Raw genomic sequence first — 22,257 nt, 5'->3', positions numbered from 1 at the left:
ATAGTAGTAAATAGTATTAATAACGACAATACCAGTAATAATGATATTTATATTAATGATAGTAGTAATAAAAATAGTTGGACAAATAATAAAAATAATAGTGTAAATAATAAGTAGTGCCGTGGTGCGTTCAGGTGCCGTGGTGCGTTTAGGTGCTGGATGGACTTGACTGTTTTTAAACTGAAGTTTTGTGGATTTTACTTATGAAATAAAATAATAATTCAGTCGGTTGTGATCTGAAGGTTTTATTGTTGACAAAAAACAAACACATTCCTTACACATGAATCATCATCATCATCATCTGTCACTAAACCTTAGAAGAAATCCAGATCACATCGATTCTTTTCATCGTTTCTGGAGATGAAATAAAACGCTGTCAGGAGGTTAATGACCTCCTTCTCCTCCCCCTCCTCCATGTTAATAACCTCCTCTGTAGCCCCCACCTCCCCTATACCCTCCTCCTCCTCCATATCCTCCACCTCCCCTGTACCCTCCTCCTCCTCCTCCCCCCCCCTCCCCTGTACCCTCCTCCCCTGTACCCTCCTTCTCCTCCTCCTCTATACCCACCTCCTCCTCCTCCTCCTCCTCCTCCTCTATACCCACCTCCTCCTCCTCCATATCCTCCTCTATAGCCCCGCCCTCCTCCTCCTCCATCAAAGCGTGCCATCTTTGGAGGTCGAGGACCGTCTCCCATCCTGTAGAAGAAGAAGAATAATCAGAGTGTGCGTGTCTCTGTGTGTGTCTCTGTGTGTGTGTGTGTGTCTGTCTCTGTGTGTGTCTCTGTGTCTGTCTGTCTCTGTGTGTGTCTGTGTGTCTGCGTCTGTGTCTGTGTGTGTCTCTGTGTGTGTGTGTGTCTGTGTGTGTGTGTGTGTGTGTCTGTGTGTCTCTGTGTGTGTGTGTGTCTGTGTCTGTGTGTGTCTGTGTGTGTCTCTGTGTCTGTACCTCTGGTTGCTGCTCATCATGTTGAGTCCAGCAGCTGATGGTTTTGATGCGAGTCTGATGAGGTTCAGCAGCTGCTGGTTGTTCTGGTCTAACTGTCTGATGTATTCTGGGTCTTTGGTGACCTCCACCACCAGAGCCTCCAGTCCTGCCCTCAGAGCAGCGATGCCACCTGCCACCTCGTGAGGAATCCTCAGTTTGATCCTGCACACAGTATTGTGATAGGTCACCACTCACTTCCTGTCGGACTGCAGCTCTACGTCAGCTCTAGGTCAGTCTGCAGCTCTACGTCAGCCTGCAGCTCTACGTCAGCCTGCAGCTCTAGGTCAGCTCTAGGTCAGTCTGCAGCTCTAGGTCAGCTATAGGTCAGTCTGCAGCTCTAGGTCAGCTACAGGTCAGTCTGCAGCTCTAGGTCAGCTCTAGGTCAGTCTGCAGCTCTAGGTCAGGTCTACGTCAGTTTGCAGCTCTACATCAGTCTGCAGCTCTAGGTCAGCCTGCAGCTCTAGGTCAGCTCAAGGTCAGCCTGCAGCTCTATGTCAGCCTGCAGCTCTACGTCAGCCTGCAGCTCTACGTCAGCTCTACGTCAGCCTGCAGCTCTAGGTCAGCTCTACATCAGTCTGCAGCTCTAGGTCAGCTCTACGCCAGCCTGCAGCTCTACGTCAGCTCTACGTCAGCCTGCAGCTCTAGGTCAGCTCTACATCAGTCTGCAGCTCTAGGTCAGCTCTACATCAGCCTGCAGCTCTAAGTCAGCTCTACGTCAGCCTGCAGCTCTACGTCAGCTCTATGGTCAGTCTGCAGCTCTACGTCAGCTCTACGTCAGCCTGCAGCTCTAGGTCAGCTCTAGGTCAGCCTGCAGCTCTACGTCAGCCTGCAGCTCTATGTCAGCCTGCAGCTCTACGTCAGCCTGCAGCTCTAAGTCAGCTCTAGGTCAGCCTGCAGCTCTACGTCAGCCTGCAGCTCTAAGTCAGCTCTACATCAGCCTGCAGCTCTACGTCAGCTCTACGTCAGCCTGCAGCTCTACGTCAGCCTGCAGCTCTAGGCAGCTCTACGTCAGCCTGCTGCTCTAGGTCAGCTCTACGTCAGCTCTACGTCAGCCTGCAGCTCTAGGTCAGCTCTACGTCAGCCGGCAGCTCTACGTCAGCCGGCAGCTCTACGTCAGCCTGCAGCTCTACGCCAGCCGGCAGCTCTACGCCAGCCGGCAGCTCTACGCCAGCCGGCAGCTCTACGCCAGCCGGCAGCTCTACGTCAGCCTGCAGCTCTACGTCAGCCTGCAGCTCTACGTCAGCCTGCAGCTCTACGTCAGCCTGCAGCTTTCTCACCAGTCGTCCAGCTCCACCACGTCTCCGTTGGAGCTGATCTTCTTGCAGGCGAACAGCAGCAGCTGCAGAGGACTGACCAGAGTCATCCCTTTAGCCGAGATCGCCCGGGTTCGAATCTGAGACACAGAAACACACTCGGTTAAATAAACACAGCTTGATGTCCTTTCACAGAACTATTACTAGAACATACGATCATCGTCTCCTGAAGATATGTGACGGATCAAAGTAATCATTGCTCTCTGAATGTGGAATGAATCTGAATATGAATGTAAACAAACAGACTTGTTTCAGCCTCCAGAGCAGCTCTTCTGTGGAGTTCCTCCACTGATAATGCGTTTCATAAACATCTGTAATAATAATAGCATATCTCCTCTTCACCTTCTCGCTGAAGACGAAGAACGGAGACGGGTAGCTCATGTCGTGGCTGCTGAAGGGACAGTTGACAGAGGACTTGTGGATGAGGGCGTTGCGCCCCTCGGTGGTCAGGATTTTCCTCTTCTCTTTGTGGAAGCACACGTTGGGGTACGAGCCGAAGGTCAGCAGAGACACCACCACGTCCAGGTTGTTGTCGGGTCCCACCGTGTTGAACATCTGGGTCATGAGACACTCTGACGGGGGACAGAAAGAGGGACGGGAGGTCAGATGATGAGGACCAGGACCAGGCAGGAGGATCCTTCTTCCTGGAGGTGCGTTCAGGTACCTTCAGGGAATCCAGAGTTGACCAGGATCTCCTTCAGCTGGACTTTGGCCTCCCAGGTCATCCTCAGAGTGGACATGTTGAGACGTTTGTGTTCACAGAAACGGATCTCAGCGTCCTCGCCGTTGATCCTGAGTAGGAAACAACAACAACAACACGCCGTTACTGAAGCGCACTGAGCTGTCCGTCACCTCGTCCTCATGTGGAAGCAGAATATCTAAATGATTCCAAGACAACAATGATCCACAAAGACACACAATCATGGTCCCCTGAGGATGAATCCTACCCACTGTATTTATGTATTTATTTTGTATAATTTCCTTAATTTAAATATATATTTCTTTGCTTAAAAAAAAAAAAAAAAAGATTATTATTTTGAAAGTACTGCTATATGAACAAAGGTCAGTAACATTGTGTGTAAACACTTTAAACACATCAGGTTGTTGTTAGCAGCAGTGTTCTCTTCACACAGCAACAGTTATAACACAGTTATAATGATTCCTGTAAATCTCAACTTAAACATTAATGTAATCAAATCAAATATAAAAGCAGAGCTGTTTGCCGCGGGGCATCAACGCACTGGTTACCCTCAGAGTCCAGAGCCACGATCAGAACAGGAACCTTGTGAGCATTACTGAGGTGATGAAGGTGACCCAGCTCTACTCTTCATCACTATGATGCTGTAACTCAGAGGTGATGAAGGTGACCCAGCTCTACTCTTCATCACTATGATGCTGTAACTCAGAGGTGATGAAGGTGACCCAGTGATGTCCAGTAGTCTCCAGTGAGAGCAGCAGCTGCTGCACGTTGTAACGCCGTCGCTTTAACACAACTCGTGTGTTCTTCTGGTGACGGTGCGTCTTGAGGCTCATACGTGACGTCATTCGTTGAGATCCTAAAGCTGCGTTCACACCAAACGTGACGCGAACGCACCTTGAGAACGTTCCTCAGACCGACATCTTCCACAACACTAACATGCAGTTTGTCTCCACTTCTCTGTAGCATCTGTTAGCTTGTGTTGCTTTAGTTTATCTCTACTTCTCCCACACGCTGCATCAACGTAGTCTCAAGACTTCCTCCACCGTTTGTTTGGGTGATTTGCTGCATCAACGGTGTGTATTGCATTCAAAAAAAACTGCGTTAATGCGCGATAAAATAATTGTCAACGTTAATTAATTAATGCGTTAACGCGATAATAACGCGATAAGTTGCCCAGCACTAATATATCATTTGTTTTGATGAAAAACAAACAAAACTAAATATTTTTTACTATTTCTTTAGATTAAAAAAATAGTTTATTTTAAAAACAGTGTTTTACAAACTTCTTTAAAAAGAAAAACATCTCGACCTCGTTCACGACAGACTTCATCTATGAACACATGAATCAAGAGAAGAGTCGTTTCCACGTCTCCTCGTTCTATAGGTTTAATAAATCACAGCGTTGTGTCTCTGTCCTTCATATTAGATTCTGTTCTACAGACTGTACAGCACTCAGGCGCCCTCGTGTGGCTCAGAGGTGAACTGCAGATAGAAAAACGTGAAATTAAAAGACGATGTTAGAAGTTCTATGATTTATTAGGAGACACTAATTAAATGACGATATGTTGAGTGTTGATGGAGCGGCTACAATGTTAGCTTAGCATAGCACTGATCAAGTTTATTGTGATTAAAGTAAGTGTTCATCGAGCTGTAATAAACCAGCTGACATGTGACTCACTAGACACAGAGAACACTCCTCTGGAAGATTTTAGAACTTCTTGTGTTGCTGCTTAAGAAATATTATCTGTTTACAGACAAGAATAATGAAGAAACGTGGATTCTTCTCTTAGAGAAGAACTGATAAGAGCCCTAGTATCGTTAGTCTATTAACAAAGGACCTCTCTTCTGATGTGGAGCTAATTATTTGTTAAAAACTAAAACCCCACAGACCTGACGTCGTCCCACGCCTGGAAGACGGAGAGCAGGGCCACGTGGTCAGAGAACCGGCTGCCGGAGAAGTTTCTGTGAACGAAGCCGAGACGTTTCCCCTCACTGACGAAGGGCTCCGGGAAACAAGAGGCGGCAGAGACGGTGCACATGGCGTCTCCAACACTAGAGGGAGACATTGGTTTACTACTACTACAACAACGACAACGACGACGACGACGACGAAGACGAACAAGAAGAAGAAGAACAGGAAGAACAAGAACAGGAAGAACAAGAAGAAGAACAAGAACAAGAAGAAGAACAGGAAGAACAACAAGAACAGGAAGAAGAACAGGAAGAACAACAACAACAGGAAGAAGAACAGGAAGAACAACAACAACAGGAAGAAGAACAGGAAGAACAACAACAACTAGAAGACCTTACTGGAAGATACAGCCCATGATCATCATCTTTCCCAGACGAGGCTCGATGGGGAGTCGAGCCAGAATCCGTCCCAGAGGAGTGAGTTCATCGTTGGTGTCCAGAGCGTCCAGCTCTAAAGGAACAGTTACACTTATTAGTTCTGTTCAGGGGTTACATCATAACGCGGTACGTTTGAGTTCTGTACCTCTCAAAGTGTGTTCAGGGTTTACATCATAACGCGGTACGTTTGAGTTCTGTACCTCTCAGAGTGTGCTCGGCCTCGATCACGGCGTCCAGTGGCGGAGGTTCGATGGCTTTAGACAGGAAGTGACCGATGGCTCCGAGTCTCAGCAGCTTGATGCTCAGAGAGACTTCATGTAGAGGAGTCCTGAAGATCTCTGGAGTCATGTGGGTCTCCAGCCTGGAGAGAGAGGAGGAGGTAAGAAGAGTGAGGAAGTGTGAGAAGGAGGTGTCAGGAGGTGAGAGGTGTGAGAAGGAGGTGTGAGGAGGTCTGGGGGGTACATAAGGAGGTCTTACTTCTCGAATCGAGCTCTGCTGCAGAGGTGGAAACAGAACCCGGCTCTGACTCTTCCAGCTCGACCTTTTCTCTGCTCCAGGTTGGTCTTTGAGGCCCAGACGGTGGCGTAGTTAGTCATGTTGTTGTGGGACGTGAAGAGCTTCACCTTCTGTCTGAGGGGACAAACAAGGAGGACAGGGTCCTTTTTAGACCGGGACAAGTGGTCTACATCAGGACACAAACAAGGAGGACAGGGTCCTCTTTAGACCGGGACATGTGGTCTACATCAGGACACAAACAAGGAGGACAGGGTCCTCTTTAGACCGGGACATGTGGTCTACATCAGGACACAAACAAGGAGGACATGGTCCTCTTTAGACCGGGACATGCGGTCTACATCAGGACACAAACAAGGAGGACAGGGTCCTCTTTAGACCGGGACATGTGGTCCACCTCAGGACCCTTACTTGCAGGAGTCGATGACGTAGACCACATCGTTGATGGTGATGCTGGTCTCTGCGATGTTGGTCGATAGAATCACCTGCAGATTAAACATAATTGAAAACAGAAGAAGTAAACTGTCATGTAAATAAAAACAGGTTGTTGGTTTGAATCCCACTGAACCAGTTGAAACAGGTTTCAGGTTCTAGTCTCTGACCTTCCTGATGTTGTCTGGAACCGGTTCAAACACCCTCCTCTGCTCCTCTCTGGGGATCTGCGAGTGGAGCGGCATGATCCGGTACCGGCTACTTCCTGGAAACAAATACAAGACATATTAACTCTCAGAGGTACACGTTGTACTCTCTACTGTACTACACCTCAGAGGTACACATTGTACTCTCTACTGTACTACACCTCAGAGGTACACATTGTACTCTCTACTGTACTACACCTCAGAGGTACACATTGTACTCTCTACTGTACTACACCTCAGAGGTACACATTGTACTCTCTACTGTACTACACCTCAGAGGTACACGTTGTACTCTCTACTGTACTACACCTCAGAGGTACACATTGTACTCTCTACTGTACTACACCTCAGAGGTACACGTTGTACTCTCTACTGTACTACACCTCAGAGGTACACATTGTACTCTCTACTGTACTACACCTCAGAGGTACACATTGTACTCTCTACTGTACTACACCTCAGAGGTACATATTGTACTCTCTACTGTACTACACCTCAGAGGTAGACATTCTACTTTTATATACTTTTACTTCAGTTTTGAATGTGGGACCTTTACTTTTACAGTGTGGTATTAGTACTTTTACTGCAGTACAGGATGTTAACACCTGCCTCTGGCTTTCAGCACGTCATTATTAATACTGTAAGTACTTGTATCCAGTGCAGTAGAGAGGTGTACTCTACTGAGGGGTTTGTGACGTACCAAAGTGCGGGTTGGTCTCCAGGTGTCTCTGCATGGAGAAGATGAGGTTCCAGCCGGGCAGGAAGACGAGCACGGCTCCGGCCACCTGCAGCGTCTCCACGTACCTCAGCAGAGCCTCCACCAGCTCGAAGGACGTCTCCTTCTCGTTGATCTGAGACATGGAGCGCTTGGTCTCCGCCGTGTACTCCGGCCCACACGTCACGTTACAGTTGGTCTGAAACAGAGAACAACACCTTCTGTCTTTCTGTGGGGATGCGTTGGTGTTCTGGGCCTCACTGAGCTGCAGAGGTTCCTTACGTCCTCCTCTCCTCCCTCCTCGTCTTTGTCCTTCTTCTTGCGGTCCATTGGTGGAGGGACGAAGTTGGTCATCTGGATGCAATCCTCCAGGAAATACTCTGTAACACAAAGTTAGTTTTTATTGTTGTCGTGGTCTCAAGGTTTTGTTTATTTGGAGACTTAATCGTGATTAAACATCTAAACACTACGTCTAACAATCCTCATTAATATGTAGTTTATCTTTAGAACAGAAGTTATCTGGATCCTCCTCAACTCTTACAAGTATACATATCGGCCATCATGATCCAGAATCTGGAGGTGAGGAGGTGAGGGAGGTGAAGAGGTGAGGATGTCATGAGGGTGAGGAGGTCATGAGGGTGAGGAGGTCAGGAGGGTGAGGAGGTCAGGAGGGTGAGGAGGTCAGGAGGGTGAGGAGGTCATGTGGGTGAGGGAGGTCATGAGGGTGAGGAGGTCAGGAGGGTGAGGAGGTCCGGAGGGTGAGGAAGTCAGGAGGGTGAGGAAGTCAGGAGGGTGAGGAGGTCAGGAGGGTGAGGAGGTCAGGAGGGTGAGGAGGTCATGTGGGTGAGGGAGGTCATGAGGGTGAGGGAGGTCATGAGGGTGAGGAGGTGAGGAGGTCATGAGGGTGAGGAGGTCATGAGGGTGAGGAGGTCAGGAGGGTGAGGAAGTCAGGAGGGTGAGGAGGTCAGGAGGGTGAGGAAGTCAGGAGGGTGAGGAGGTCAGGAGGGTGAGGAAGTCATGAGGGTGAGGAGGTCAGGAGGGTGAGGAAGTCAGGAGGGTGAGGAGGTCATGAGGGTGAGGAGGTCAGGAGGTCATGAGGGTGAGGAGGTCATGAGGGTGAGGAGGTGAGGAGGTCATGAGGGTGAGGTCAGGAGGGTGAGGAGGTCAGGAGGTCAGGAGGGTGAGGAGGTCATGAGGGTGAGGAGGTCATGAGGGTGAGGAGGTCAGGAGGTTGAGGAGGTCATGAGGGTGAGGAGGTCAGGAGGGTGAGGAGGTCAGGAGGGTGAGGAAGTCAGGAGGGTGAGGAGGTCAGGAGGGTGAGGAGGTCAGGAGGGTGAGGAGGTCAGGAGGGTGAGGAGGTCAGGAGGGTGAGGAGGTCCGGAGGGTGAGGAGGTCCGGAGGGTGAGGAAGTCAGGAGGGTGAGGAGGTCAGGAGGGTGAGGAGGTCAGGAGGGTGAGGAGGTCAGGAGGGTGAGGAGGTCATGAGGGTGAGGAGGTCAGGAGGGTGAGGAGGTCAGGAGGGTGAGGAGGTCAGGAGGGTGAGGAGGTCATGAGGGTGAGGAGGTCATGAGGGTGAGGAGGTCAGGAGGGTGAGGAAGTCAGGAGGGTGAGGAGGTCAGGAGGGTGAGGAGGTCAGGAGGGTGAGGAGGTCAGGAGGGTGAGGAGGTCATGAGGGTGAGGAGGTCATGAGGGTGAGGAGGTCAGGAGGGTGAGGAGGTCATGAGGGTGAGGAGGTCAGGAGGTCATGAGGGTGAGGAGGGTGAGGAGGTCATGAGGGTGAGGAGGTGAGGAGGTCATGAGGGTGAGGTCAGGAGGGTGAGGAGGTCAGGAGGTCAGGAGGGTGAGGAGGTCATGAGGGTGAGGAGGTCATGAGGGTGAGGAGGTCATGAGGGTGAGGAGGTCAGGAGGTTGAGGAGGTCAGGAGGTTGAGGAGGTCAGGAGGTTGAGGAGGTCAGGAGGTTGAGGAGGTCAGGAGGTTGAGGAGGTCATGAGGGTGAGGAGGTCATGAGGGTGAGGAGGTCAGGAGGGTGAGGAGGTCATGAGGGTGAGGAGGTCAGGAGGGTGAGGAAGTCAGGAGGGTGAGGAGGTCAGGAGGGTGAGGAGGTCCGGAGGGTGAGGAGGTCAGGAGGGTGAGGAAGTCAGGAGGGTGAGGAGGTCAGGAGGGTGAGGAGGTCATGAGGGTGAGGAGGTCAGGAGGGTGAGGAGGTCATAAGGGTGAGGAGGTCAGGAGGGTGAGGAGGTCATGAGGGTGAGGAGGTCATGAGGGTGAGGAGGTCAGGAGGGTGAGGAAGTCAGGAGGGTGAGGAGGTCAGGAGGGTGAGGAAGTCAGGAGGGTGAGGAGGTCAGGAGGGTGAGGAGGTCAGGAGGGTGAGGAAGTCAGGAGGGTGAGGAGGTCAGGAGGGTGAGGAGGTCAGGAGGGTGAGGAGTTCAGGAGGGTGAGGAGGTCATGAGGGTGAGGAGGTCAGGAGGGTGAGGAGGTCATGAGGGTGAGGAGGTCAGGAGGGTGAGGAGGTCATGAGGGTGAGGAGGTCATGAGGGTGAGGAGGTCAGGAGGGTGAGGAGGTCAGGAGGGTGAGGAGGTCAGGAGGGTGAGGAGGTCAGGAGGGTGAGGAGGTCAGGAGGTGAGAGGTACCTTGAACAGTGAAGGTGCGTCCGAACACCTCGATGACGGGCGAGTTGAAGAAGTACTCTCTGAACATGGTGGTGTCGATGGTGGCCGACATGAGGATGATGCGGACCTGCGGGTAGGCCTGGACCACGTCCCTGAGGACCACCATCAGGAAGTCCGTCTGCAGAGACACACACACAGAGGGTCAGACCAGGTCCAGGTCTAGACCGGACCCATGTGAACCCTCTACACACTACACATGAACTCACGTTGATGTCTCTCTCGTGGATCTCATCAACGATCACGTGACTGATTCCTCGGATTCCCGCTTCGAGCTTCCGCAGCAAAACACCTGAAACACGGAAACACACACCTGTCAACACGTCCGCAGGTTAATGTAGAGAGCTAACGTTAGCCTGGCGCTCCTCCCGGCTACGTACCCACGGTGCAGAAGAGGACGCTGGCGTGCGGTCGAGGGAGGACGGACTCGAAGCGGACGCTGTAGCCGCAGCTCTTCCCGACGTCCTCTCCTCTCTCGTAGGCGACCCGCTCGGCCACCGACACGGCGCTGATCCGTCTGGGCTGCAGGGACCAGAGTTCATGTGTTCACCTCCTATTGTTCATCTAGCTCACTGTACGGACATGAACATGGTTCAACCGCACCTCCTGAGTCCTCAGAGGCTCAACAGGACTGTGAATGGAGTCTGGTGTCGAGGGAGGTGAGGCGGTGAGGAGGAGAGGGAGGTGAGGGAGGAGAGGAGGAGAGGAGGAGAGGGAGGTGAGAGAGGACATGGAGGTGAGGGAGGTGAGGAGGAGAGGGAGGTGAAGGAGGTGAGGAGGAGAGGGAGGTGAAGGAGGTGAGGAGGAGAGGGAGGTGAAGGAGGTGAGGAGAGGGAGGTGAAGGAGGAGAGGGAGGTGAGGCGGTGAGGAGGAGAGGGAGGTGAGGGAGGACAGGGAGGAGAGGAGGAGAGGGAGGTGAGAGAGGACATGGAGGTGAGGGAGGTGAGGAGGACATGGAGGTGAAGAGGAGAGGGAGGTGAAGGAGGTGAGGAGAGGGAGGTGAAGGAGGAGAGGGAGGTGAGAGAGGACATGGAGGTGAGGGAGGAGAGGAGGTGAGAGAGGAGAGGAGGTGAGAGAGGAGAGGAGGTGAAGGAGGTGAGGAGGAGAGGGAGGTGAAGGAGGTGAGGAGAGAGGGAGGTGAGGAGGAGAGGAGGTGAGGAGGAGAGGGAGGTGAGAGAGGACATGGAGGTGAGGGAGGTGAGGAGGTGAGAGAGGACACGGAGGTGAGGGAGGTGAGAGAGGACATGGAGGTGAAGGAGGTGAGGAGGAGCGGGAGGTGAGGAGGTGAGAGAGGACATGGAGGTGAGGAGGTGAGAGAGGAGAGGAGGTGAGGAGAGGAGGTGAGGGAGGACAGGGAGGTGAGAGAGGACATGGAGGTGAAGGAGGTGAGGAGGAGAGGGAGGTGAGGGAGGACATGGAGGAGAGGAGGTGAGGGAGGACAGGGAGGTGAGGGAGGACAGGGAGGTGAGGAGATGAGGGAGGAGAGGGAGGTGAGGGAGGAGAGGAGGTGAGGGAGGAGGAGGTGAAGGAGGTGAGAGAGGACACGGAGGTGAGGGAGGAGAGGAGGTGAGGGAGGAGAGGGAGGTGAGGGGGGAGAGGAGGTGAGGGAGGAGAGGGAGGTGAGGGGGGAGAGGAGGTGAGGAGGAGAGGAGGAGAGGAGGTGAGGGAGGAGAGGAGGTGAGGGAGGAGAGGAGGTGAAGGAGGTGAGAGAGGACACGGAGGTGAAGGAGGTGAGGGAGGACAGGGAGGTGAGGGAGGACAGGGAGGTAAGGAGGTGAGAGAGGACATGGAGGTGAAGGAGGAGAGGAGGTGAGGGAGGAGAGGAGAGGAGGTGAAGGAGGTGAGAGAGGACACGGAGGTGAAGGAGGTGTCATGATTTGAGCTCCTGCAGGTGTAGCTGAACGGGGCTCTGTGATTGGACGAGGAGTGTTACCTGCGTGACCACGATGTTGCAGTGGGAGGCTCTTCCGGTCTTGATGAAGCGGTCCAGGATGTACTGAGGAACCTGAGTGGTTTTACCGCAGCCTGTCGCTCCTCTGATGATCACCACCGCGTTGTTCTCCACCGCGGACAGGATGTCCTCCTCAAAACGCTTCACCGGCAGCTGCTCGCGTTCTGACAGGACCTGAACCACAGGAGGAGGAACATAGCTCTGCTGAATATAACATGTAGAAGAAGAGGAGGAGGAGGAAGACGAAGAGGAGGAGAAAGAGAGAAGAAGAGGAAACCAGGCTGACCTTCTGCAGGTTCTCGTCATGTTCCAGTTGGTACATCAGCTCATCCTGCAGGTCGCTGCTGATCTGCTCCGGAGTGCACTGAGTACAAAACATGGTGACATCACCACAGAGCAGCCAGAGGACACACTACCAGGATCCTATTGCCCCGATCATTGTCTGACCCAAATCCCCACTACATACTGATACTCCTGTCATAGTATATTAAACATCAACATAGAAGGGCTTTATAGGTCCTCCTGAAGCACCTGCTGGTCTGTAAACCACCTGTAGTGATTCATTAGTGAACTGAATATCTGTCCATAAATATCAATGACACCAATACAAATATAAAGGCCTCTCCAGTACTTTAAGTGAAAGGACAAAGACTCACGTAGGCCAGCGGCCCCTCGTCGATGTTGCTGCTGGTCCAGGGGTTCCAGTTGACCTGCGGAGGCGACCAGGGGACGACCCCGGCTCCGCTTTGACGCTGCGACGGCTCAAACGTCGCCAACTTCCCCTGAATCAGAGACACCGAGTCGGAGGGGTCTGCGGGCTGGACAGGACCACAAGAACCCAGTTAGAAGCTCCACATTATATTTGCCCCTTAAGACGGATCCAACACACTGATCGGGGCTCAGCTCTGGAGACTCACAGGAGGAGGGATGTGGACTCCGAGCTGCTGGACGACGTTGGCGAGCTGCTGCTGGAGGTCTGGAGACACGTTGACCTCGAACGCCTCCAGCTGGACAGTAAACACATGACATCACACAGTGAAAACATCGAATCACTGAGCAGGAAACCTGTTTGCCGGTTTGAACCGATGCAGCCGGCTTACGGTTTCTCCCTCCTTCTTCTTGGTGACTCCGGAGAACGCCTCCAGGACCCCGAGGTGGTACAGCTGACGCACCAGAGACAGAGCGCACGACTGAGCCGCCAGCTTCTTGTTGGAGCCGTGCTCTCGAGCTGTGATCCCTGTACAAAGTACAACATGTACCCCTGAGCTGTAGTACAGTACAAAGTACGACATGTACCCCTGAGCTGTAGTACAGTACAAAGTACGACATGTACCCCTGAGCTGTAGTACAGTACATGTACCTCTGAGCTGTAGTACTTTAGTGAATGTAAATGGGTGTTTGTGTTGTTTACAGAATATCATCTACAGTATGTATGTATATACACATATATATACACATATATATACACATATACATACACACACGTGTATACACACACGTGTATACACACACACACATATGTATATACACATATGTATATACACATATGTATATACACATATGTATATACACATATGTATATACACATATATATACACATATGTATATACACACATATATATACACATATGTATATACACATATATATACACATATGTATATACACATATATATACACATATGTATATACACACACACATATATACATATGTATACACATATGTATATACACACATATGTATATACACACACATGTATATACACACATGTATATACACACATGTATATACACACATGTATATACACACATGTATATACACACATGTGTATACACACATATGTGTGTGTATACACATGTGTGTATATACATGTGTGTATATACATATGTGTGTATACACACACATGTGTATACACACATATGTATATACACATGTATATACACATGTATATACACATGTATATACACACATGTATATATACACATGTATATATACATGTGTATATACACATGTATATATACACATGTATATATACACATGTGTATATACACACGTGTATATACACACATGTATATACACACATGTATATACACACATGTATATACACACATGTATATACACACATGTATATACACACATGTATATACACACATGTATATACACACATGTATATACACACATGTATATACACACATGTATATACACACATGTATATACACACATGTATATACACACATGTATATACACACATGTATATATACACATATATATATATATATATATATATTACACATATATATATATATATATATATATACATTACACATATATATATATATATATATATATACATTACACATATATATATATATATATATATACATATACACACATACATATATACACACATATATATATGTATGTATACACACACACACACAGTGTATACATTTCTTACTTCTGCCGAGCTGCCTCACAAACAGCGTCATCTCTGCGATGAAGCTCCTGCAGACACAAACACAAACATCACACAGCTTCACTTCCTGTTCGCCCTTCGTTTCTTTCCAGAATAAAAGCTCGGAGACGGTGGACTCACCTGTCGTGCTCTCAGGAGGACACCTGTATGTTTTTCTGCCTGGACTTTGGGGCCCTGCGGTGACACAGCGAGACACCAGAAATCACAACCAGACTCCTCCACTGAGCCGCTCCATGGGACAGCTTTAGTGCACCTAAACGCTGACCCATGTCTTTGTCTTCAGGGTGGTTCTGATCTCTGGTGTCTCCTCTGTGTCCTCTAGAGGAGGCAGGAGACTCCTCTGTCTCCTAGATATTCAACCCGTGTCCTCTTCACCAGCTAAGAGCTTTACACTGAGTCATGTCCTACGACCACGTGTAATAACACACCAACAGTTTGAAATGTGTGAATGCATGTGATTAAAGGGTTGAACGCAGGTTAAATATTAATATCATTTCATCATGATTCAACTACGTCGTTCTGAAGAAGAAACAGAAGAAAGAAGAGAGAAGAGGAAGAAGAAGAGAGAAGAGAGAAGAGGAAGAAGAGACAGAGGCAGAAGAACAAGAAGAGACAAAAGAAGAAGAAGAAGAAGGCAAGAAAAAGGTGAATAATAATAAAGATATTTGGGTATAAACTTCAAACATCTATGTGATCAGATAGTTTTGGTCTTAACAGCTGAACTAGATTCCTTTAACATGGTTCTCTGGTTCTCTGGTTCTCTGGTTGGTTACATGTGGAACAATCAGACAGTGAGATCTCTCTGGTGTAGCCGACACACTCCGGAGGTCTCTGTTTACAGCAGTCCAGCAGAAAAACATACAGGAACATCCTGACCCACATCTAAAGCACCACGGAGGGATTTCAACTAGCAACCCACTCGCTTCACAGAGCACCACATCAGCTGATCTGAGGAGGGAAACTTATAAAGAACCGGGCAGAGGAAGCAGCAGACGAGGAGGCGGCAGAATAAAGGAAGAACAAAGAGAAGAGACAAGAGGCAGCAGAAGAAGAAGAAGAAGAGACAAGAGGCAGCAGAAGAAGAAGAAGAGACAAGAGGCAGCAGAAGAAGAAGAAGAAGAGACAAGAGGCAGCAGAAGAAGAAGAGACAAGAGGCAGCAGAAGAAGAAGAAGAAGAGACAAGAGGCAGTAGAAGAAGAAGAAGAAGAGACAAGAGGCAGCAGAAGAAGAAGAAGAGACAAGAGGCAGCAGAAGAAGAAGAAGAAGAGACAAGAGGCAGCAGAAGAAGAAGAAGAAGAGACAAGAGGCAGCAGAAGAAGAAGAGACAGAAGAAGAAGAAGAAGAAGAGACAAGAGGCAGCAGAAGAAGAAGAAGAAGAGACAAGAGGCAGCAGAAGAAGAAGAAGAGACAAGAGGCAGCAGAAGAAGAAGAAGAAGAGACAAGAGGCAGCAGAAGAAGAAGAAGAAGAGACAAGAGGCAGCAGAAGAAGAAGAAGAGACAAGAGGCAGCAGAAGAAGAAGAAGAAGAAGAGACAAGAGGCAGCAGAAGAAGAAGAAGAAGAGACAAGAGGCAGCAGAAGAAGAAGAAGAGACAAGAGGCAGCAGAAGAAGAAGAAGAGACAAGAGGCAGAAGAAGAAGAAGAGAAACTCATAAACGTGAGATAAACGGTGTAGTTGTCCTGATTAAACGGTCCTCTTCTCAGCTTCATACCGGTTCTCTGTAGAACCTCACAGAACCGGTGCTACTAAATAATCACCGTCGGATGCTTCTTAAATGTCACTTTAGATTCTGGGAATGTTTTGGTGTTTTATAGCATAGTTTCATCTCATCTAAAGATGAATAGATAATAATAATACTACATGTGTATGAATGTCATCACGTGTGTGCTTCCTGGTTTCTGGTCCAGACCTGTTGTGGTCCGGTCCCACTTGGCTGTATTTATACTCAGCGCTGCTTTTCTCCTTCTGGAAGAACTGGTTCAGACGAGCCTTGGCGTTCTCCAGCGTCCAGTTACCGTGAAGACTAGCATTCAGGTCCACCTCCTCCGACTCCAGAGTCTGGAGATACAAGACGGAGGAGAAGAATATTCTAAATATGTTATGAGATTCACTCTCAGCCGGGATGAAAGAACCAGACGTATCGTACCGCTTGTGCTTCCTGTTCGTCTCTCTTGGCATAGTACTCCTTCAGGTTGGCTCCTCGGTCCCACTGAGCCCCTCCTCCTGCTCCTCCTCCTCCTCCTCCTCCTCCTCCTCCTCCTCCTCCTGCTGCTGCTGCTGCTGCTGCTGCTCCTCCTCCTCCTCCTCCTCCCCCCCAACCAGAGTTTCCTCCTCCCGAGTAGCCGAGTCCAGTCACTCCTGGTACCGGCCTGCTGCAGCCGCCCTCTTCTTCTAACAACAACACAATATTTTAGACGTTCTTCATGTCTCCTGACCAACCAGTGAACAGGAAGTGACCATGTCTGGACTGAGGAGGAGTGACGTAGAGACGCCGTATACGTCTCTGGTAGAGACCTGTCAATCACCGTGTAGCCCCGCCCTAAAGCATCCCCTGCTTTATGGTCTGTTTGACTCTAAATGGACCATAATGTACTAAATGAACATCATGCTGTATTGAAGAAGACTTGAAACTAGAGATTGAGACCATAAACTCATGTTTACAATGTTTACTGAGGTAATAAATCAAGAGAGAAGTAGAGTCATTTTCTCATAGACTTCTATACAACCAGAGGAGTCGCCCCCTGGTGGACACTAGAGAGAATGCAGCTTTAACACTTGAAGCTTTGACTTCACTTTAGAGAACCTTTTAAAGTTACATGATGATGCCTTCAGGCTCTGCTCAGTGAACATGAGTACTGGCTGAAGGTACATTATAACGTTATCATGATGTGTTCACATGTCATCTGTAAAATGTAGTTTTGGTGATAAACTAGAATAAATCCAGTAGTTTGAAGGAGATGTTTTCACGTTAATATAAAATAGATATTAGAGATGAATTATGAGAGAGATGCTCGAACCTTTTTCAGTTTTCAATACGAGGTGAGGAGGCAGAGGACCGCTGGAGGGGAGGCTTCCAAAGCCCCCGTCTCTTTCTCCACCACCACCACCTCCTCCTCCTCCATCATCAGGTTGGTCTCCACCTGGAGCGCTCACCTGTTGAAACAAGACTTCAGCCGTTTACACTCACAGCTTCTGAATGCAGCATGAAGACTCAGATGTCTGACACTAAACCCTTAAAACTCAGACGTCTAACAATATAAAAACGATATAAAAAGCATTAAGTCAGATCCCATGCCGTGTGTTCTGACCCCCATAGCCGGGACCTCCGCCGCGCTCATTTCCCCGAGTCGGACCAGGTAGTTGACGAAGTCTCTGGCGGCGTTGGTCTGAGCGTCCTTCTTGTTGGTGGAGTTCCCCATCCCGATGTAGTTGTAGCTGTCGACACGGACCTGAGGAGAGGTCGGAGGTTACAAACGGACCCGGAGGTAGAAGAAGTTAAACAAGTGTTTCAGAAACTCACCTCACACATGAACTTCTGCCTGTTCTTGTTCCCTGCAGCTCGGATGTCGTAGCTGGGAGTCAGCTTCTTCTTCCCACACCACGCATACAGGAAGTTCTTGATGTCGGCCATGTTGGCCTGAGGGGGGGGGGGGGGGGGGGATGTGTTGGACCTGCTGACAAACTATTTTTAAAGAAACGTGAAGCTGGTCAGATTATAAACGTGACCAGTGATATAAACATCACCTGGTTCGACTTTATCTGTTTATTAGACGTGGGTCTTGAAAGACCTCATAAACCGGTTCATTCTAAACCAGTTCATTCAAAACCGGTTCATTCTAAACCAGTTCATCCTAAACCAGTTCATCTCGCACATTTACTGCCACCGACATGAATGTCATAACCAGACTCCTCCTATAAATCAGTATATTATACGTTTAACTAACTCTAGTAAACACGCCAGTCTTTAATGTCGTGACTTAATATGTTTGTATGATTAAATAAACGTTCCTATCGGATTCAGGATACAAACGAAGACCGACCGAGGTTTATTTCAGCATTAATGTTAAGACGCTAACTGTTGACTCGGGTTTAAACAGCGTTTCTTGCAGCTAGCTTAAGCTAGTTTTAGCATACACACCGATGTAGATTAAATAACAAGCTAACTGTTAGCTTTATGCTAGCTAGTGCTAAATTATTATTTCTCCCGCCAGTGTATTGCGATGCATGCTAAACACGTTAACGTATTATAAGTCGCTTTATTACTTACAATCAGCGGAGTTAAGCTAACAGTTTCCTCCAAACACCGGAAGTCGTTCTCTCTGTTGTTGGACGCTGGTCGAGCTGGTTCCCTGAGCAGCGCCCCCTCTGGTCTGGAGGTGAACTGCTATTAAACGTATTGTTGCTCAATGAGTTTGATTTATGATATATTTTAATAACTTACTCCTTATGTAGATCCGTGTTTATTTAAAACACAGTTCATTTTATCTTATTGTCATATTGTCATATATTGACAACAATTACAGAGTGGGCTATAAATTAAAAACACACAATTAAAATATTTAAATAATATAAGACATAAACAGTGCATCAGCAAACATATAGGGATGAAATATAACATGCGTAAAATATTATAAAATAATATTTATGTTGTTGGTAGACAGTATACCAGGAAAAGGTAAAAGTATATGTGTAATAAGAAGTAATAAATGTATGTCGATGTAGACAGTACAACAAGTACTGTACTAAAGTAAGATTTAGAGGTACTTGTACTCTACTTGAGTACTTATTGTTTTGCTACTTTCTACTTCTGCTCGACTGCATGATTGACGTTACAGATTCAGATTATTAATCAGCTAATAAATGATGTGTATTATTACAGATTAAACTACCAGCAGTATATAAAGTATTTAAAATGAGCTGCACTTTTAAAGTGAAGTACTTTAAGTGTACTTTAAGTATATTTTTACGCTAATACTTTTGTTTGTATGTTGAGTCAGATTTTTAAATGCAGGATTGAACAGAGTATTTATAAACTGTGGTGTTATGAAGTACTTTGACTCCAGATCCAAGTACTTCTTCCACCTCGATCAGAGAGATGAAGTCTCGTGTTAGAGTAAGAAAGTACAACAGATGGAGTAAAAGTACAACAGATGGAGTAAAAGTACAACAGATGGAGTAAAAGTACAACAGATGGAGTACTAGTACTCGGTTGCGACAGCTAGTGGAGCTGAAGAGTGAAGTCAGAGCTGAGAAATGCAGAGTGTGTGTGTGTGTGTGTGTGCGTGTGTGTCTGTGTGTGTGTGTCTGTGTGTGTGTATGTCTGTGTGTGTGTGTGTCTGTGTGTGTGTGTGTGTGCGTGTGTGTATGTCTGTGTGTGTGTGTGTCTGTGTGTGTGTGTGTGTGCGTGTGTGTATGTCTGTGTGTGTGTGTGTGTCTGTGTGTGTGTGTGTGTGCGTGTGTGTATGTCTGTGTGTGTGTGTGTGTCTGTGTGTGTGTGTGTGTGTGTGTGTGTCTGTGTGTGTGTGTGTGTGTGCGTGTGTGTATGTCTGTGTGTGTGTGTGTGTCTGTGTGTGTGTGTGTGTGTGTGTGTGTTCAGGGTGTGGCGTTGACACGGCAACAGGAACGAGCCGGGTGCGGCTGAATGAGTGTGTGAGTGTGTGTGTGTGTGTGTGTGTGTGTGTGTGTGTGTGTGTGTGTGTGTGTGTGTGAGTGTGTGTGTGTGTGTGTGTGTGTGTGTGTGTGTGTGTGTGTGTGTGTGTGTGTGTGTGTGAGTGTGTGTGTGTGTGTGTGTGTGAGTGTGTGTGTGTGTGTGTGTGTGTGTGTGTGTGTGTGTGTGTGTGTGAGACAGTAATATTAGGCCTGCAGCAGTGTATTCGTGCAGGTCTGCGGTGAGGAAAGTGTTTGTGTGTAACCAGGTACTAACAGGGTGTGTGTGATGGATCATAATGAGTGTGTATGTGTGTGTGTGTGTGTGTGTGTGTGTGTGTGTGTGTGTTCAGGGTGTGTCTGGCTCACCTGAAGCCTCAGGACACAGTTTACAGATGGAAACAATCTTCAGTGATTAAATGTTTAACACAGCGATGACACAAACTCAGTCAGAGAACAACATGAACAGCTGACCGTCTACACTCACATTTATTTAAATATTTAAATGAATTTCCTCATTTTATTAATTTATTTTTGCATTTATTTCATAAGTCACTACTTTTATATTGTTGTATAAGTTATACAAACTTAACTTAATAATAATAACTTTGTTTATGTAGAGTTTACAAAGTGTAACAAAGTCTATAAAACAACAGAAACTAAGGTAAGAGTTCATCTGAAACAATGAAATGAAATGACATAAGGCAGCTCGTTCTAAAGCCGGGGGTCCTGAAGGCATCAGCACGGTCACGAGGCTGCCAGCTGGATCATAGGGGGTCAACATTTCCTCTTTATATGTTGGGCCAGACCTTTAAGAGTCCAACAGGGAGCCAGAGAGGAGCCAGTGAGGAGCCAGAGAGGAGCCAGTGAGGAGCCAGTGAGGAGCCAGAGAGGAGCCAGAGAGGAGCCAGTGAGGAGCCAGAGAGGAGCCAGAGAGGAGCCAGTGAGGAGCCAGAGAGGAGCCAGAGAGGAGCCAGTGAGGAGCCAGAGAGGAGCCAGAGAGGAGCCAGAGAGGAGCCAGTGAGGAGCCAGAGAGGAGCCAGTGAGGAGCCAGAGAGGAGCCAGTGAGGAGCCAGTGAGGAGCCAGTGAGGAGCCAGTGAGGAGCCAGTGAGGAGCCAGAGAGGAGCCAGAGAGGAGCCAGTGAGGAGCCAGTGAGGAGCCAGTGAGGAGCCAGAGAGGAGCCAGTGAGGAGCCAGAGAGGAGCCAGTGAGGAGCCAGTGAGGAGCCAGTGAGGAGCCAGTGAGGAGCCAGTGAGGAGCCAGTGAGGAGCCAGAGAGGAGCCAGTGAGGAGCCAGAGAGGAGCCAGTGAGGAGCCAGAGAGGAGCCAGTATGTGATGAAGGGAGTTAGTGGAGTCTTTAGAAGATAAAAGCATGAAGGACTTTCTCCAGGTCAAGAAGAGGGGAGAGAGGAGAGGAGAGAGGAGAGAGGAGAGGAGAGAGGAGAGGAGAGAGGAGAGGAGAGGAGAGGAGAGAGGAGAGGAGAGAGATGAGAGGAGAGAGGAGAGGAGAGAGGAGAGGAGAGGAGAGAGGAGAGAGGAGAGGAGAGAGGAGAGGAGAGAGGAGAGAGGAGAGGAGAGAGGAGAGGAGAGGAGAGAGGAGAGAGGAGAGAGGAGAGAGGAGAGGAGAGAGGAGAGGAGAGGAGAGAGGAGAGGAGAGGAGAGAGGAGAGAGGAGAGGAGAGAGGAGAGGAGAGAGGAGAGAGGAGAGAGGAGAGGAGAGGAGAGGAGAGAGGAGAGGAGAGAGATGAGAGGAGAGAGGAGAGGAGAGGAGAGAGAGGAGAGGAGAGAGGAGAGCTTTGATTCTGGTTTTAATAAACTAATCTCACACGTTTCAGCTTCACTTTGTCTCCTTCATGCTCACGTTTCTCCTCCAGCAGCCGGACGTCAGTCTGAATCTAACATGAATATCAATTATAACATTTTCCATCAGCGACACAGAGTCAGTGTTCTCTCTCTTCTGTCTCGTGAAACGTTCTTTGTGTCATAAAAACAAAATGTAAATATGGTGGAAGAGTCCCAGACCGTCCAGAACAACGCCCCCCCCCCCACACACACACTCTCACACACACACAGTCACACACACACACAGAAACCTTTTTTATTGTCATATACATATACACATACACGAAATTCAACACCCATCCCTGTATATAGGGAGCAGTGGGCTGCCAATGACAGGCGCCCGGGGAGCCGGGGGTTCAGTGTCTTGCTCAGGGACACTACGACATGTGGCATGTCCCAGTCGAGGATCGAACCGTTGACCCTGCGGTTGCCAGACAACCAGTGAGCCACGGTCGCCCCCAACACACAC

General features: G+C 48.7%; 1 protein-coding gene across 1 annotated transcript; it reads right to left on the bottom strand.

Moving 5' to 3' along the window:
* Positions 1-225: 225 nt before the first annotated feature.
* Positions 226-17,983, bottom strand: dhx9 (DEAH (Asp-Glu-Ala-His) box helicase 9). The gene is given in 28 exon segments (XM_076098324.1): positions 226-513; positions 515-695; positions 943-1,143; positions 2,259-2,374; positions 2,637-2,866; positions 2,959-3,086; positions 4,885-5,046; positions 5,305-5,416; positions 5,544-5,704; positions 5,821-5,973; positions 6,268-6,341; positions 6,459-6,553; positions 7,195-7,408; positions 7,492-7,589; positions 9,841-9,997; positions 10,086-10,168; positions 10,257-10,398; positions 11,810-12,001; positions 12,114-12,191; positions 12,484-12,645; positions 12,745-12,834; positions 12,928-13,064; positions 14,285-14,331; positions 16,211-16,359; positions 16,448-16,692; positions 17,319-17,454; positions 17,610-17,750; positions 17,822-17,983. Coding segments are annotated over 28 exon segments (3,891 nt in total). The 5' UTR covers positions 17,933-17,983; the 3' UTR covers positions 226-417.
* Between the last annotated feature and the right edge of the window lie 4,274 nt (positions 17,984-22,257).

This window comes from Anarhichas minor, unplaced genomic scaffold, assembly GCF_050575085.1.
Source record: "Anarhichas minor isolate MPS153535 unplaced genomic scaffold, ASM5057508v1 ptg000024l, whole genome shotgun sequence".
NCBI lineage: Eukaryota > Metazoa > Chordata > Actinopteri > Perciformes > Anarhichadidae > Anarhichas > Anarhichas minor.
This window is presented reverse-complemented; position numbering and strand designations above follow the sequence as displayed.